Consider the following 16627-nt stretch of genomic DNA (forward strand, 5'->3'; position numbering starts at 1 on the left):
TGGAAAGCCCTAACAGTATATCCACGGCCGGCTGTCCCAGCAACCCATCATTCTCCAAGGCCTTCAATGATTATCCTAACGATCTTGTGGTTCAGGTAGAAGCAAAAAAAATTAGTAGCTATGATGCTGAGTCGTTCATGGTTAGCCAGTGGCAGTTACCCAAAAAACCATAAATTTGTAGTAAGGGTATTCTTTGAAATTGAGAAGGCATGAGAACAGTTAGTTATAACCTTATTCTCTATTGTTAGTGAAACAGTTCTCATCTCACCGTGGATATAAGCAATCTTATTGAATCATGTAAATTTTGCATTGTATAATTTTTTGTTTGCAATTTTCATTCGTTTTCTGCATCGTTTTCTACGCGAGAGAGAAAAAGTACTGACAAGGAGTGCAAATCAACCGGGGGTGGGGTGGGGAGAAAGAATTAGCATCCTAGATACACATTGATGATTTGGTACAGGGTAAATATTTTCTTCTCATGTGCACCATCACTTCCTACCCTTTTTCAATTATGGCTAACGTTCCTGAATTGACATGTAAATGTAAGCTTCATACAAGGATTTAAAAGTTAAAACCTTAATAATTCCAATATGAATGTTTATTTGATAGTCAAGTTTTAAGTTTGGGAAAGCACCTCTTGGCATGGTGGTGGCTGGCAGCTGTTAGAGAGCACTGGCCTAAGTCCTAGGGTGAGGTCGCATGTTACTCTGCCTCCCCCACCAATCACACATCCTATAATCCCCCAGCCCTTTCCCCTGGCCGCCCTCTTGGGCTGCTATCCTAGTGGCTAATGGGCCCCCGACAAGAATAACGAAAAAAAAGTTTGAAGTTGTAGTGGGTTCCAAAACTTGCCAAATTCTCATATAAATGAGGGAAATGTTTCTTGTGGGGAAGTATGGTTCCTGTGCGTGTGTGAATGCCAATGGAAGCGAACAACAATGTATTCACAGAAAGAGTCATTTTCCCTTTCATAGGGGGCAAACCATTCATTTGACTCTCATGTGTTTAGACACAAGGGCCACACTCCCCCATAAAAAACATTTTCCCTAATATTGATGGCCTTTCATTTTAGAGAAACAGAAAAAAAGATGTAATTGACACCTTATCTTCCTAATATGGAACTTCAACTGACACACACTTAAAATAATGAAAAGTCTTCCCTTTTGATCACATTTTTTTCTTATGAATTATGGAGATTGTTTAGTTTTAAGGACATATCATGAAAACAATTATCTGCATAGCATGATTGAAGCACTCTTTTGGCTACTTACTGCTTCTGCAAAACTGAGAAGAGCACGATTATCTACTATTTTATCTAATACACATTTAGTAAATTAGCACATTAACAAGAAGGAAGAGAGCAGGAACAAGGAAAAAGAGATACCATGAGAATGATTTCAATTAGGACCTAGTTTCTCTGCACGCACTAAAATATCTTAAGCCACAATATCTAACCATTAGATTGGACTGAAGAAGGATGTTTTCAACTGAGTACAATGGGGACAAGAGTTAGAAATAAAACTCACCTACCCAAGAGTCCAATCATAATGTCATATCATAGTGGTATGAAGAGATTCTCTTTTCATCTCAGATAATGAAAAATTTATTCATGATTTTATACTATTTAATAAAGAAAAAAAAAAGTGTGAAAGGTAGTGTGGCCCTTGGGCCTAGACATAAAAGACCGTCCCACCCCTCATGAAAGATAAAATTCCTACCCTTATTGATACTTCCGTGAATATTCCCATGTTAGTATAGGAGCCACGCAACCTTTCACGTAACCATAAGAGAATGATTTGTTCACTTAAATCTTCCATATGTTCTCTAAAATTGATAAAATTTAATATGGCACAACTTGTGAACAGCCAATCCCACACAAATAATCTTCCAAAAAATTGAAATTTTAGTCACTTTCTAAGACACAGTTGTACATTTATATGTAAAGATAGATAAATGAAGCAGTACTGATTGAAGATGAACATCTACATCCATTGGCCTTTGTAATGAGAAACTAAATGAAGGAGAAGATCTACCATGTAGCGGAAGACTGGGAACATTATATCTATGAAAACAAGATTGACTACTGATATAGCAATTGCAGTAACTAAAAATCCCATAGAAAAGTGAAGGATTGTAGTTTGCCCATTTGTCTCAAGTATGAGAGCTTGTATATATGCAAAAACTGTGTAACATGTAGAGTAAAAGAGAGAGGTACCTCCAATAAGGTATTTGAGAGGCAACAAGAAATAAAAATCATCACTATGAAAGCGAGATAGGTAGGCAGAGAAGGAGGAACCAAGGGTGACAACAGAGAAGAACAATGCAACTGAAGAATATGCATAGAAGGATGGGAGGTCTTTTGCTTTGGTGGTGAATATAGGGATGCCGGTAACTTGGTTGTAACCGCCTGGGACGGCGAACGCCGCCGTAAAATTTACTGTGGCAATCAGGGTGGAGATAACCATGAAGATATTTGTTGTCTTCTTAGCCCATTCCACACTTTTTGATAGCAAATTCTGATGAGTTTCATTGAATATTTCATCTGCTGTTTTACCTTCTGAATTTCGAAGGTGATGATATGTATGAACTTGGGAGACATCCTTGACTTGCTACAAACAAAAAATATCTGTAAGGATTAGAAGCAGATATGTCTTCAAGAAACTATCCATAAGGAGTGAGAATTGAGCTACACAATTGTGTGGTATTATTCAATTTAACTAGGGCAGCAACAGGTTTGGTTGGGATGGGATTTTGATAAACCTAAGTCCCCTTAACTGGGCCTAGGCCTGTCCTGGCCCTAATTCAAGGACTGAAAAATCCAACCTGGCCCTAGGTTATACCCGGGCTGACCCTGATTGGCCATTGTTTAGAAAGTATGGCAACTTGCAAGGAACTTTAATTCTTTATGGCCCAACAAGAATCTTTAGCTACATGGGAGAAATATAATAAATAAAGGTTTGATCCAATATTGAAACAGTTGTTGTTGAAGACAGAGATTGTATGTGTTAGTTTCTTTGTGTTGTGGCATGATCTCTCACCTACATTATCTTTATATAATAGCAAATATTCTTCAGAAACTCATCTTAATTAGCGTAATAGCTACTACCAATAGAAGCCATGCTTTATTATATTATATACACAGTGAGCTATATAATAAATGAAAAAAAAAAAAATTCTGTTTGGGAGTGTGGCCCCTGCACCAGCACCCTAGCCAATAAGAGCACACGCTCAAGCATCGACTAGGAGGGCACAGTGATCATTTCGCACTCTCTCTATATGTCTGGGCGCAAGGGTGCACTCCTAAAAAGAAAACATGTCCCCGTAATAAATAATGATAATTATAAAATAAACAATATTAGTCTGTTGAAAGAAGTTAAAACCCCAAGATGGCAACTAGAAGAAGAAAGAAAATGAAGAAGAACAAGGCCAAGCTAGGCTCACATAAGGCCTCAACCCTAGCCTGGCCCTTAGGACCAGAAATTTGCAGCCCTCTCCCCTCTCCCCTCTCCCCTCTCAGTATATCTCATCCCAATCCCTATTTGGGCTCAAAAGTGGGATAGAGCGGGCTATGTCCAACAAGGCCAAACTTGCACCCCTACTTAACCTTGTTTAAGGTCTCTAGTACTGACAATACTAGTTTCTGAGTTAATTTTTGTGGTTGGAGTAGCAATGATACCTTGAACCAAAGGATCTCCCGTGTCATCTCATACGCTGATACATTAAAATTATTTTGGTGATGCTTCGCTGCAAGATGCAAAGCTGTGTTCCTCTCCTTGTCAACATCTGCAACCATCTTATTTATACAAAATCTTCTTGATTTTAAAAGTTTAAGAACTCCAACTTGACGATACTCAGCTGCTAAATGGAGTATGTTCTTCCCATTCTCATCTACATATTCAATAGCCCAAGGACACTCTTTAAGGATCACACCCACAATCTCAACAATCCCATGCTTTGCAGCCAACATAAGTGTATCATTGATTGTATTTGCAGAGTATAAGAAATTCAATTGTTCCCTCAGAGGGTCTGATGTGCTTACTGAATTTTCTTCATCAGTTATGTAATAATTCCATTTCAAGTTCTCTGACTCTCTCCGTACCAGTTGTTTTACTATCTCTAGTGCCAATTGATGTTTCTGCTTTGTATCGTCAATTCCTCTAAGAAATATAAACCCTACAAAAAATGTATTTATATAAGTCAATATTTTCCAAAATAAAGTACTAAGAGGAAAAAATAAGGGACAAACCTTATGAAATCATTTTGCCAATGCTAAAAAATATTACTACTATTAGGAACTTGGGTAGAAATCATCTTGTTTGCCAATAAATATATATATATATATATATATTTATATATCCTCAAAAACTTGTCGTTAAGAAAAGGGTGCCCAAGTGCCTCTAATTCTTCACATCAGGTTGCTCACAATCGATCTGGGATTATTATTTCCACATTCTACATGGAACCCAAACAACTACATGGAAATCTCATGAATATCTAAAAATAAAATATTTCTATTATAATCATGTAACTCTACGTATTTTCATTAAAAAAAAAAAAAAAAAAAAAAAAAAAACAAAAAAAAAAACAAAAAAGCTCTTTGTATTGGTTTTTTTCCTTGTAAATTATAATAAGGGACAAGGTTCTCTGAGAAAGTGGCATATGGGAGTGTGAACCAATGAGATGTGATAAAATAGCATCGTGCTTGAGAGATTCGTAGGAGCAGCAAAGTCATTTCTTTTGAGAAGGAAAGAAACAGGCACAGAGCTGGGTGCTAGCATACAAGGAGGAAACAATTTCCATACTCACATCTAAATAATTGTCTCATCATTCCTGCAAGAGAAGAGTTTGGATCAAATCAGAAATATGAAGTTATTTGCTGTAGAAATCATAAGAGAGTTGAGAAGTAATCTATAACCTGGTTTACTCTTCTGACCTTCCTTAAGATCTGTTAAGTTTTCTTTGCTGTCATCCCAAGGAATACCTGTTAATCTACTACTCAATATATTCCATATGGAAGGACTACAACATTATGAAGAAAACGAATAAGATGTTAACAACAAAGATAGAGAGATCCAAGAAACACATACAGAAGTAGATTATTAATTTAAACAATGTCCATGGGATGAAGGAGGAATCAGCTATATGCCTCTCTGAATATACTGTTCCACTCTTGAATGAAAAGGGCGATTGGCCTAATAGATGAAGAGCCGTGTTCCTGGCTTGATTACTTTCAACAACAAGATTTGGGTACCCACGCACTATCTGTAAAGCTAGACCTGATTCATACATTTTGAAGAATAATTTATTTTGCTAAAAGTCAGCAAAGTATATATATTATAACAAAACCGTATAAATGATGTAATAGACGAGCCCGGATTACATACTTGTACAATAATGGTTCTCATACATTTCTTGATCGACGTGTGGATTCCATCAAATCATGAGACCTATGCTAATTGGAGAGAGAATGAATGGAACCCATGCATCAGCTTAAGAGGTGTTTGAGAACCATTTTAGTACGAGAATGTGATCCCAAATACTACAGCAACAACTTAATGGGGTTGGTTACATGGATCCATGCAAAACAAAATAGAGAAAAAAAGGCCCCTACAAAAAGTTGGGGAAGGAGGAGATGAAAAGATGAGAGAAAGAGGAAAGAGGCACGACCCAACAAGTCAAGAGAATCTTAACTAAATGGGATCGGCAACAAGGATCTTAGCCCTCTAATAGGCTCTATCCAAAGTCATACTTGGGACGAGGCCAAGACTATTTATATCATTCCTCACTACTTCACCTATTGATCCCAAAATATACCATAAAATTCGCCTATCACAGCAGCATGAAGAATGGTAAAGTCATCATTTCTTCTCAATCCCATGTTGGTTCTTTTGGAGAGGAACTGAAACATTTCGGTCTGTCCATAAGCAGCTGCCCAATATAGTGGTGTCTCTCCATTGAGGTTACTCTCATTAACTAAGCTCTGTTCTCCCTGCACCATCAACTTTGCAATCTCCAGAGCACCAACCCTAGCTACTTCATGTAGTGCTGTATTTCCTTTGCAATTTTTCGCCGATAGATCATGAATTCGCAGCTGTAGTAGTTCAATGGCTGCCTTGGTGTGGTGATTCAGAACAAGCACATGAAGGACAGTATCTCCATGATCATTGATGGGTGAAGTAGGGTTTCCCACAGTATAGAACTTTCGGAGGACATCCATCTCCTTCCCATTGACAGCAGCTTTATATACATCTCCATACTTAGGATTGTTGGAGCCAGAAGTTGATGCAGCCATGCTGGGAATGGATGAAGGGCAGAAGGGAAAGTCATTGCTATCAAGGCTATAAGTAAGGTGAGGAGAATATCTTTAATCACTGCAACCCCACCCAAAAATAAGAAAGGGAAAGGGGGAGAGGGAGAGGGAGAGGGAGAGTGGTGGGTGAGGCAAGGTGGCCAACGGTTTGAATACAAAAGAGCTTTGTTTCGTGGTGGGGTCCACTATGGATGGAGAGAACTAATCTTTCATTTGAAGGACGGGATAGAAAGGAAGTAAAGAGGAATGTTTTATAGTGTAGATCTTATTCATCAGCTCAATTATTTTTGTTTGATCATTGCAAAACTTGTATTGGTTTTCTGCATGAATATTATTGTACTACCATTATTAATAATACAATTTTTTTTTTTTTTTTAATAATGTTCCCTGACAAATTTCTAGTCATCTAAAAATATCCCTCAAAATAAAATATTTCCCATAGAATTCCGACTGATCTGATTTCAAAATTAGGTGGTTTAGAACTAACACTTTATAATTTTCCGTGATCTCATCATAAGTTTCTTGTTGCTCAATTCTGGCTTCAAAACGAAGCAGCTATGTGAACTAGTCATTTCTCTCTCTATCTTCTTCTTCTTTTTCTATTTTTTTTTTTTTTTGAAAATAAAAGCTAATATTGAAGAATCGTTCCATATGAGATAATTGAGATGGAGATTTGTTGGTTATTGTTGCATGTGCTATAGAAACAAAATAACAAAATATCTGATCATGTCATCAAGAGGTCTGAGACAATAACCTACGTTTTCTATGATTTTATATACATCCAAAAATAGAGGTGCCACACTTAGAGGCCAAAAATATTGTTTAAGTCAAAAGTTAGCTGGTGTATGACTTCATAATTGGTTCAAATTTCCTTTAGAATCTACTTCCGCTTCTGTGCATGCTGTGCTCCAAGTAAGAGAGCCTTGACACCTCCTTCAAAAGAATTTCATGTCATCAGATAGACGGTCAAATAACTTCAAATCTTCAACCTTTTTACTACATTATAATAATTTTTTCCTTTTGCTTGGAAAGAAAAGGAATCCAAGCAAAGAATGTAATAAATGATGGATACATTACTTACTGTATAAGCAGTTAAAAAGAATAAATTGAAGTTTACCCTTTAATAAAGTACTACTCAAGCATAAAAATGGATCTCCATTATATGTTTTGTCTAGCTCTTTTGCTTAATCAGTAATTAGCCAAAAAAAATAAAAAATCTCTTTTCTAATGAGATATAGTGTGTCACTACTAAATCCGCTGCTTAGGTACATAAAATTGGAAAAGGGAATGGAATACCATGCAGTGGGTGCGGCTCCTCTACAGCGCAATAAAGGTGGCAGTTCAGATCCAATGTCTTGGAGAGCCTCGAGGCATGCATCCGTATGTTGGGTTCCTGGCCAGGGCTTTGGATCTAAGCTATGCCTATATTGTGCAATAGAAGAGTTGGATCTCCATGCAGTCTAAATGGATTTTCACTACATGGGCTGGCCATATTTCTCCATGGAATGGCGATTCATTAATCTGACCATTGGATATACTGAAAAATTTGTAGATAGCTAGGCATGTTAAATTTAATGTGTCTATCTAAATTGTGTGGGGAAATCATGTATGAGGATTCTCCGCAAGTCTCCTCGACTATTTATCTGTGTTCTTCAAACAAAAATGACTTCTATTAAAATCTTAAACTGGGACCTATGGTCTTGCATACCCAAAGATGGTCGGATAAGAAGCATATAATTGTCTATTCTTGTTTTAAAAAAAATGAATAATTGAAATCTCAAATGTGGGATCTATGGCCTTGCAAGCCAAACGATGGTCGGATAAAAGGCATATGATTATTATCAAAATTCAAAAGACATATAACTTCAAATTACTAACATTTTTTACTATATTATAAATAATTCTCTTTTTCTTGGAAAGCAAAGAATGTACTAAAGGAGGGATATATGTTGCTTACACAGTAGTAAAAAAGAATAAATTGAACTGCAGCCTTTAACAAAGTACCACAAAAGCACCAAGATGGATCTTCATTATATGCTTTGTCTAGTTCTTTTGATTAATCAATATTTAGCAAAAAAAAATCCCTTTTCAACGAGAGATAGTGTGTCCCTACTAAACCAACTGCTTAGGCATAATGTTGGAAAAAGAGGCATATGATTGTTATCAAAATTCAAAACACAAATAACCTTTTTTTTTTTTTTCAAAACACAAATAACTTAAAATCACCAAACTTACTATTAAATTATAAATAATTCTCCCTTTATTTTTATTTTATTTTGGAAAGTAAAGGAATCCAAGCAAAGAATGTAGTAATGGCAGCTATGTGTTGCTTACATAGTAGTTAAAAACAATAAACTGAACTCAAGCCTTTAACAAAGTACTACTAAAGCACCAAGATGGATCTTCATTATATGCTTTGTCTAGCTATCCAGATATATTACTGAAAAGAATTGCAAAAACACACCTAGTCAATTAGAATTGAGAAAATTAATAGTAAAGAAATTAGGGATTAGCAAAAAAAACAAAACAAAAACAAAAATTCCCTTTTCAATGAGATATAGGTTGTTGCTACTAAACCCACTGCTTAGGCACATAATGTTGGAAAAGTGGAATACACTACCATGCAGTCTAAATGGATTTTCCCTGCATGGGCCACATTTTTCCGTGTGGACTTGTCCTTTGATTAGCATGCTTTGTCTAGCTCTTTTGCTTCATTATTTGTAAAAAAAAAATTCCCTCTTCAATGAGGCATAGTGTGTCACTACTAAATGTAGTCTAAAGTGACAAGAACCCTTCTGAAGGTTAGTGGCATTCTTTATCATTTATTGGCAGTCAAGAATTCCTTGGTGTTTCCTTTACTTTCTCAAAGTTTTATTGTCAATAAAAGTAGATCTTGGATTAAAGGTATCGAGATTATTGAACTACTGTGGATGGTCATATTTTTATATATTTGATAATTTGGTTTATGCAATGATTTTTTAAGTAAATTCATAATTAAATTGAAATTTGCTACATGCATGGATGTGGATATATGATTTTGGCCATAGGAATAATGCATGAATATTGGTAATTTGTATTTCTACTCCTAAGTTTGGGCCATGACATGGCCTACATATGGATAAATTGCTTTAATATCACTTGATGACATTTAACCTAAAAGCTCAAGCTTCAGAGTGAAGAGGTTATTCTTAATACCATAAGCCTAATTTTTATACGTTATCCAATCGATGTGGGACAAAAACACCCCTCCCATTCTTTCCTATGGAGTGCATTCACTACTTCAACTCTCCCCCAATTTTGGGCCATAACCCCTGATCTTCCTAGGTTGACATTTAGAGGGGGTAAATAAGTAGTTTCAAAAATTTCTTGCAGTCTTTAGTCAATAACACAATAAGAGAACTTTCACTTTTCAAATTCTGGATTGTCCGAGGCAATTCCATAATTACCAATCACACAAACAATGACCCATCCACCTCACATCACAATATGATTGGGTCTATCAGACAATATCCTACTACTCTGCATAACATACACTTCAAATATATATTGAAAATAAATACGAAACAATAACACTAGATATACGTGGTTCGGTCAGGGTGCTTACATCCATTGAGGAATACTCATATTTAGTATTTTTTCAATACTCAAATTTTCAATCATTACAATGGTCCAAGAATCTTAGACAATCCCTAACTTGCTAGGTTCATAATTTTGAATCAATAAAATCAAATCCCAACCCACTACATCATTGATCTAGGTTTTCTCAATAATAAACAAACCCTAGAATACAAAAATAGGGATTTTCACATATGAATTACCTCAACCTGTGTAAACCCGTCGATGATTGCTTGCTTGACATATAGAAGAAGAAGAAGAAGAACACGCTCAAACCATCAACATAGCAGTAAAATAGTAACATTTCTTTCTTGTTCACAATAAGATCTCCATTGAACACTCAAAAGGAAGGTGCGACAGACATTTAAGAAGGGGTTTTAATATTGTAAGTAGAAACAACAATTTCTCTTGCCTAGAACTCTCTTTCTCCCTTCTCTTCGCTTGGACATCAACTCTTATATATATATATATATATATATAACTCTCTATTCTACCGACTCAAGAAGGTAAGTTGATAACGAACTTCTTTGATATATAAACAAGATCTTTCAAAGAAAATATATAACTATGGTTTCCCCTTTAAATTGAAATTCTTTTTCTCTTGGGTAGTAACTTTTCACGAAAGAAAGCGTCTTTTTTTGTTATAGCTACAATTTCAAATTAGGAAACAAAGAGAAAAATCTTGGTGGCTATTACCCATGTATAGAACCAATCCCATCTCAATCTCTTCTATCCACACATAAGCTTTAAGATCGAGTTCTAATAGAATTTATCTTTATCTTTCTCTTCTTGTTGTTTTACAGGTTAAGGACCTTATAATGTTAATCGACTGCTATAAGAAAGATAAATAAGTCTTGATATTGTCCTCGTGTATGAGAGTCCAACTTCTTCAAAATTTCAAAGACATATTTCTTCCCAACTAGAAGGAATTTCAACAAACTGAAATTGTAAACTCCTAGTGATTGATGACATCATTTTCTACTCACCTTAAGTTGTGCTGAAATTTTAAACTCCTAGTACTTGATGACATCATCATTCACTCACCTTAAGTTGTTGTAATTTACCTAATTCAATTGAATCACATCAACTCTCTTGAATTAACAATTAATCTAATACCATTGAACCATCGAACCAATAGTTCTAATATTGGTTGACCAAGCCAATTTATGGTCAATGCATGGATAGCTTGCTCTGATACCACTTGATGACATCTAATCTAAAAACCCAAGCTTCAAATTGAAGAGGTCATTCCCAAGTTCATAAGACCAATTGACATGTATTATTTTACTAACATGGAATTAAAACATCGTCCATTCTTAGCCATGGAGCATGCTCACTGCATCATTATTTAAAGGATCTATGGGAAGTGGGCATAAAGTAAATGGGCGCTTCTGTAGCTCATGTTTCAATAGCATTACGTTTAAGGTTTTTCTTTTTTTATAATTTCAAAATTACACCTACTTACCCACCCCTCCCTGTACTCTTTCCCATTTCCTTCCGTCTTCTCCATGTTGTGTCACCAATCACCATTGAGAAAGGTTGGGACAGAAAGTGGGTTGCAAATTGAAATACAGAGATAAGTTTTAAAAAGATAAGTTGTAGTTGTTAGAGAGGGGGTGCGAGGACGATAAAGGGAGGAGATCGGTAAAAGAAAGAGAAAGGAAACAAAGGCTAGGATAGTGGAAAAAGATTGCAGCAGCACAGAGAAGAAGAGGGAGTGTGGGTGGTCATGCTGAGAAGAGTGTGCAGTGGGGATGGGCAGGGGACTTGGGGTAGGGAAAGGAGTGCCATTATATTTCCTACAGCAAGGCAGAACCTCCTTTCTCCCAATTGAAGTATCATAGTGTTCATTGAATCGGATTAAAAACTTTTTCTATGGAAGCAACAACAACAACAGTAAAAAAAAAAAAAATACAAAATTTGAATAAAATGAAGGATACAACTATCTAAATACCCCTACATGCAATATTTGACCTAATATGCAAAATAAAAGTAAGAGAAAAATACAACATAGAATATTAATCTATTCTAGCATTAAAAAAATGCTTACAAACACATAAACAACAAATAAAATAAACCAAAATATTAAAAAATTATGCAAAATGTGATTAAAAAAAATACAAATATACATAAATCAAATTAAATGAAATGAAAGAAAGGTGAAAGTAAACTTATAAAGAAAGAAAACAATAAATTATAAAAGTCTCAAGGATGTGCATGACTCATGTTTGAGTGTTGACAAGTTGCTATAATGTACAAAGAATTCTTATTCTTATTCGTAGATTTCAATTGCACTTTTCAAAGATGCTTTTAAATATAAGGGTAATCATCAATTTATAGTGGTAGAAGGCTCCCTTAGTCCATCTGCAACGTAAAATATCAAATCTCATTGAAGTCTACTCAATTTAGGATAAGACAGAGAGAGGTGGTTGTCCTGTCAGGAGTTAGAAAACACCTCTAAGTTTTCAACCAAACAAATTCAATTTAATCCGTGGTTAATCATTGTTTTAGGATTCTAGATTCTATTTGAATCTTCTAAAAATGAATATAAATCATCCCAATATGGGTGATTTAGTGTTTATTTGATAATATCCAACCCAAAAGCCTATACTTCAGAGTGAAAAGGTCATTCACAAGGGCTTCTTCTGTTTGTTTTTTTTTTTAATTGAAAGTCATTCACAAGGTCATAAGCTCAATTGTTATACATTATCCAACTGATGTGGGACGTAAACCCCTCTCATTCTTATTCATGGGGCACATTCACTACATCAATTCCCCACAATTTGGGCTATGACATGCATGATCTACGTATAAATAACTTACTTTGATGACATTTAACCCAAAAGCCAAAGCTTTAGAGTGAAGATGTCTTTCTCAACACTATAAGCCTAATTTTCGTACACCATCGAATCGATGTGGGATGAAAACACCATTCTCATTTATACCTATGGGTGCATTCACTACTTCAACTCTTCCCCCTAACTTTGGGCCATGACCTCTATATGTCCAATGTATGGATAACTTACTATGATACCATTTGATGACATCTAACCTAAAAGCCCAAGCTTCAAAGTGCAGAGGTCATTCCCAAAATCATAAGCTAAACACTATCGTGTATTATTTACTAATGTGAAATTAGAACATCTTCCATTCTTAGCCATTGAACATGTTCACTGCATCATTATCCAAATGATCTATAACGTGGCATAACGTAATAGTATACGTTTCAATAAATTCCTCAAAATTGATGAATTTTTTTTTTTTTCTTTTAGTAAACTTAAAAATTAATGTGGAGTATGTGCTTTTGTCGACTTCTAATGCATGAACATCGATGTCACAAGCACGTCGATGAACTTATGGTTGACATTGACACGGGTTCATCAGACATTGATCCACCAAATCACTTGCCGTTAGCATCCAATCACTTTTAGGTTTGGATGGGGTTAGATATAATTTGGTTGCAATAGGTTAACTTAAATCTTTAAGAAAATTACCACTTTCTTCTAAATGTGTTTTGAAACTCGTTCCAATTACCTTTTAATAGTCTAAAACTCGATGACCATTTTTGTAAAGGAACATATCCCCAAAGATCAAAAAAGAATCTTTTTAAAATAATGTTCTAATCAAATTAATTTTACACTTTTTTTTAGTAGGGGGATTTTAATAATGAAAAACCACTTATTGAGGATTTCAAGTTAATGTTAAAGTAGTTTAGCCATATTTTCTATCTAAAAAAAAAAAAGTTTAGCCATATTTTAACTAGGGAGCTTAACTCCTAAGCATATTTTAATCATTTTATTATGATTTATTTTCAAGCATATGTAAGATTACGTAGGCCCATTTGAGCCACAAATTACGTCTTTACCAAAAAAATTAGGCCTTTATTGTTTCATCATCGTTATTGTATATGCTTTTAAGTAAGGGGGAAAGTTTGGCCCTGATAATCTGAACCCACCTTGGCCTGCCCTAAGTCTGAACAGGGTTTGGGCCAAGTGTTTTGACCTTGAGGGCGAGTTAGGGTTGAAAAACCCCAACCCTGGGTGAGGGTTGAGCCCTCAACCCGGCCCAACCCAACCTAACCTGACCCAAAATTTAACCTTGCATTTTTATAATAGAAATTAGGGTTCCAATAGGTATTTTATTTTTCTATAATTTTTTTATATATAAGACATGAATGGAAAAATCATATCAATCAAGGTTAATCCAACCATTATAGAAGCCAAGGTCAACCCAATCCAGACCAATTTGACCCAACCCGGCCCTGATAGGGTCAATTAGGGCCGGGTTGGGTTGATATGAACCCGACAAGGTTGGGTTGGGCTTGGGTTGAATTTTGAGGACCTAGGGTTGGGTTAGGGTTTTAAAAAACCCTGCTCAACCCAGCGCTGTTTCACCCCATTCTTCTTCTAGGGTGACAAAATGAGGTTCTAAAGGAGACTGGACCATTTTCCCCAGTATACCACTATCCTTACAATCGGCCCGGATTAAACCACCCGATCTACGTAGTCCCTATGTTACTTCGGCAGAATTAGGATCCGGTTCGTCCAATTCCAAACCGAATCGGCTGATCCTTTTCAGCTTTTCCAATTCCTTAAACCCATCCGAGTTACCCATCAAAACTTGAACCAACTCATGCTTGGTTTATAGGTTACCACGTGGAAACAAACCTATGGTGGGATGACACCCACCGAAACCTTCCCTCATAAACACCTTTGAAAACCATGACCTACTCATATCCTCAATATCTCTCCACTTGAAAAGACAGTTTAGCCCTTCAACGACCAAGTTTCATTTGATTCTCCCGCAAGCTTCTCCTGAAGAAAATTCAAATCCCTCCCCTCTCGCAAGCTCTCTCGAAAAACAAATTCAAATCCCCCGCCCAGTTCTCCCTATAAAATCTCACCACAACCCTTCAATCTCTGCAACTCAATCCATAATCCAAAATCTAAAACCCAGAAAAAAACCCTATTCTCCATTACTCTCTCTGCAACCAAAAATGCCTTCAATCCCTGAAGAACCCCTTCTAGCCCCAAACCCAGATCGATTCTGTATGTTCCCAATCCAATACCCTCAAATCTGGGAAATGTACAAGAAAGCCGAAGCTTCCTTCTGGACTGCAGAAGAGGTTGATCTCTCCCAAGATCTTCGTCACTGGAATGAAACCCTAACTCACGATGAGAAACACTTCATCACTCACGTTCTTGCTTTCTTCGCTGCCTCAGACGGAATCGTTCTCGAAAATCTCGCTGGTCGGTTCATGAAGGAAGTCCAAGTCGCTGAAGCTCGTGCTTTCTATGGTTTCCAGATCGCAATCGAGAATATCCATTCTGAAATGTATAGCCTCTTACTTGAAACCTACATCAAGGATTCTTCAGAGAAAGATCACCTTTTTCGAGCAATCGAAACAATTCCTTGCTTGAAGAAGAAAGCCGAATGGGCTCTCCGTTGGATCGATGGTTCAGAATCATTTGCAGAGCGGATAATAGCCTTTGCTTGTGTAGAAGGGATTTTCTTCTCGGGAAGCTTCTGTTCAATTTTTTGGCTCAAGAAGCGAGGATTGATGCCTGGTTTGACGTTCTCGAACGAGTTGATCTCGAGAGACGAAGGGTTGCATTGTGATTTCGCGTGTTTGATCTATGGGTTATTGAAGCAGAAACCGAGTGAGGAACGAGTCAAGGGAATCGTTGCTGATGCGGTGGAGATTGAAACAGAGTTTGTTTGTGACGCGCTTCCGTGCGCGTTGGTGGGTATGAATGCGGATCTAATGAGTCAGTATATACAGTTTGTTGCTGATCGGCTGCTTGGCGCTCTAGGGTGTGGGAAACTGTACAACGTTCAGAATCCGTTTGATTGGATGGAGTTGATCTCATTGCAGGGGAAAACTAACTTTTTTGAGAAGAGGGTTGGGGATTATCAGAAGGCTTCGGTTATGTCTAGTTTGAATGGGAATGGTGGGTCCCATGTGTTTAAGATGGATGAGGACTTCTGATCTACGGTTCTGATGATTGTATTATGTTGGTTAAATTTTATTTTTTATCTTTAGTGTTTGTTTAGAATCCTTCTTATTGTAATATGGAACTATGGTTGATTTTCGGATTGGTATTTTGATTTGATCCAATGGTAGAGATAGTCTATGCAGTAGGAAAAGATGTAAAAGTGTAAAAGTAGGGGAATTTTCTTATTGACATCTATTAAGGTTTCAAATAATTTGTGATCTAATTTTTACCCTTTTAGTGTATTAGTTTTTCAAGAAAGAATTTTTTTCTTCATTTTACATTTATATTAAAAATTTATGTGAGATTTTTAATTTTTGATAAAGACATAATGATAATAGTTTTTAAATTGTTTTAAAATTATTTTTTATACTGAATTTAAAATAATTTTTGAAAATAAGATAAAAGACAATCAAAGAAGATATCGAGCATAGTAGTCAAGGTGATTAAGCAACCAAGGGATTAAAAGAGATAAACTGTAAATATATTCATCTAAAAACGAAGCAGTCTTCGACCAAAGAAAGAGCTTGGATGTTTAGGTGACTCTTAAAAAAATAGACAATTGTGGTTTAAATTTTAAAGTTATAAATACACTCACAGAGGGAGGAGGATTAAGGGGAAGGGAGGAAGGGAGGGGCTCAAAATTTATAGAAACTACTTAAATGACACCTCAATAGAGGAGGGGAGGGGGGTTTCAAGTATTAATCCA

At 36.1% G+C, this 16627-nt stretch overlaps 2 protein-coding genes across 2 annotated transcripts; one reads left to right on the top strand and one right to left on the bottom strand.

Moving 5' to 3' along the window:
* Positions 1 to 1912: 1912 nt before the first annotated feature.
* Positions 1913 to 6306, bottom strand: LOC122093609. Its single transcript, XM_042663965.1, has 6 exons — positions 5815 to 6306; positions 5088 to 5276; positions 4916 to 4981; positions 4807 to 4830; positions 3677 to 4173; positions 1913 to 2609 (listed from the first exon to the last, which is right to left on the bottom strand). The coding sequence occupies exons 1-6, from the start codon at positions 6290 to 6292 to the stop codon at positions 1983 to 1985; spliced, it is 1881 nt and encodes a 626-aa protein (XP_042519899.1). The 5' UTR covers positions 6293 to 6306; the 3' UTR covers positions 1913 to 1982.
* An 8423-nt stretch (positions 6307 to 14729) lies between these two features.
* LOC122093168 (ribonucleoside-diphosphate reductase small chain) lies at positions 14730 to 16144 on the top strand. Its single transcript, XM_042663444.1, has one exon. The coding sequence runs from the start codon at positions 14922 to 14924 to the stop codon at positions 15912 to 15914; it is 993 nt and encodes a 330-aa protein (XP_042519378.1). The 5' UTR covers positions 14730 to 14921; the 3' UTR covers positions 15915 to 16144.
* Positions 16145 to 16627: the final 483 nt, after the last annotated feature.

The sequence above is a fragment of the Macadamia integrifolia genome, chromosome 11 (genome assembly GCF_013358625.1).
Source record: "Macadamia integrifolia cultivar HAES 741 chromosome 11, SCU_Mint_v3, whole genome shotgun sequence".
Taxonomy (NCBI): Eukaryota; Viridiplantae; Streptophyta; class Magnoliopsida; order Proteales; family Proteaceae; genus Macadamia; species Macadamia integrifolia.

Excerpts from the sequence above, each read along its gene's own strand:
- LOC122093609 (XM_042663965.1), bottom strand. The coding sequence starts at position 6,292 with ATGGCTGCATCAACTTCTGGCTCCAACAATCCTAAGTATGGAGATGTA. Across the intron at positions 4,831-4,915 it reads AGGTCAGAAGAGTAAACCAG|GAATGATGAGACAATTATTT; the intron begins GTTATAGATTAC and ends CTTCTCTTGCAG. Across the intron at positions 2,610-3,676 it reads GGGAGATCCTTTGGTTCAAG|CAAGTCAAGGATGTCTCCCA; the intron begins GTATCATTGCTA and ends TTTTGTTTGTAG.
- LOC122093168 (XM_042663444.1), top strand. The coding sequence starts at position 14,922 with ATGCCTTCAATCCCTGAAGAACCCCTTCTAGCCCCAAACCCAGATCGA.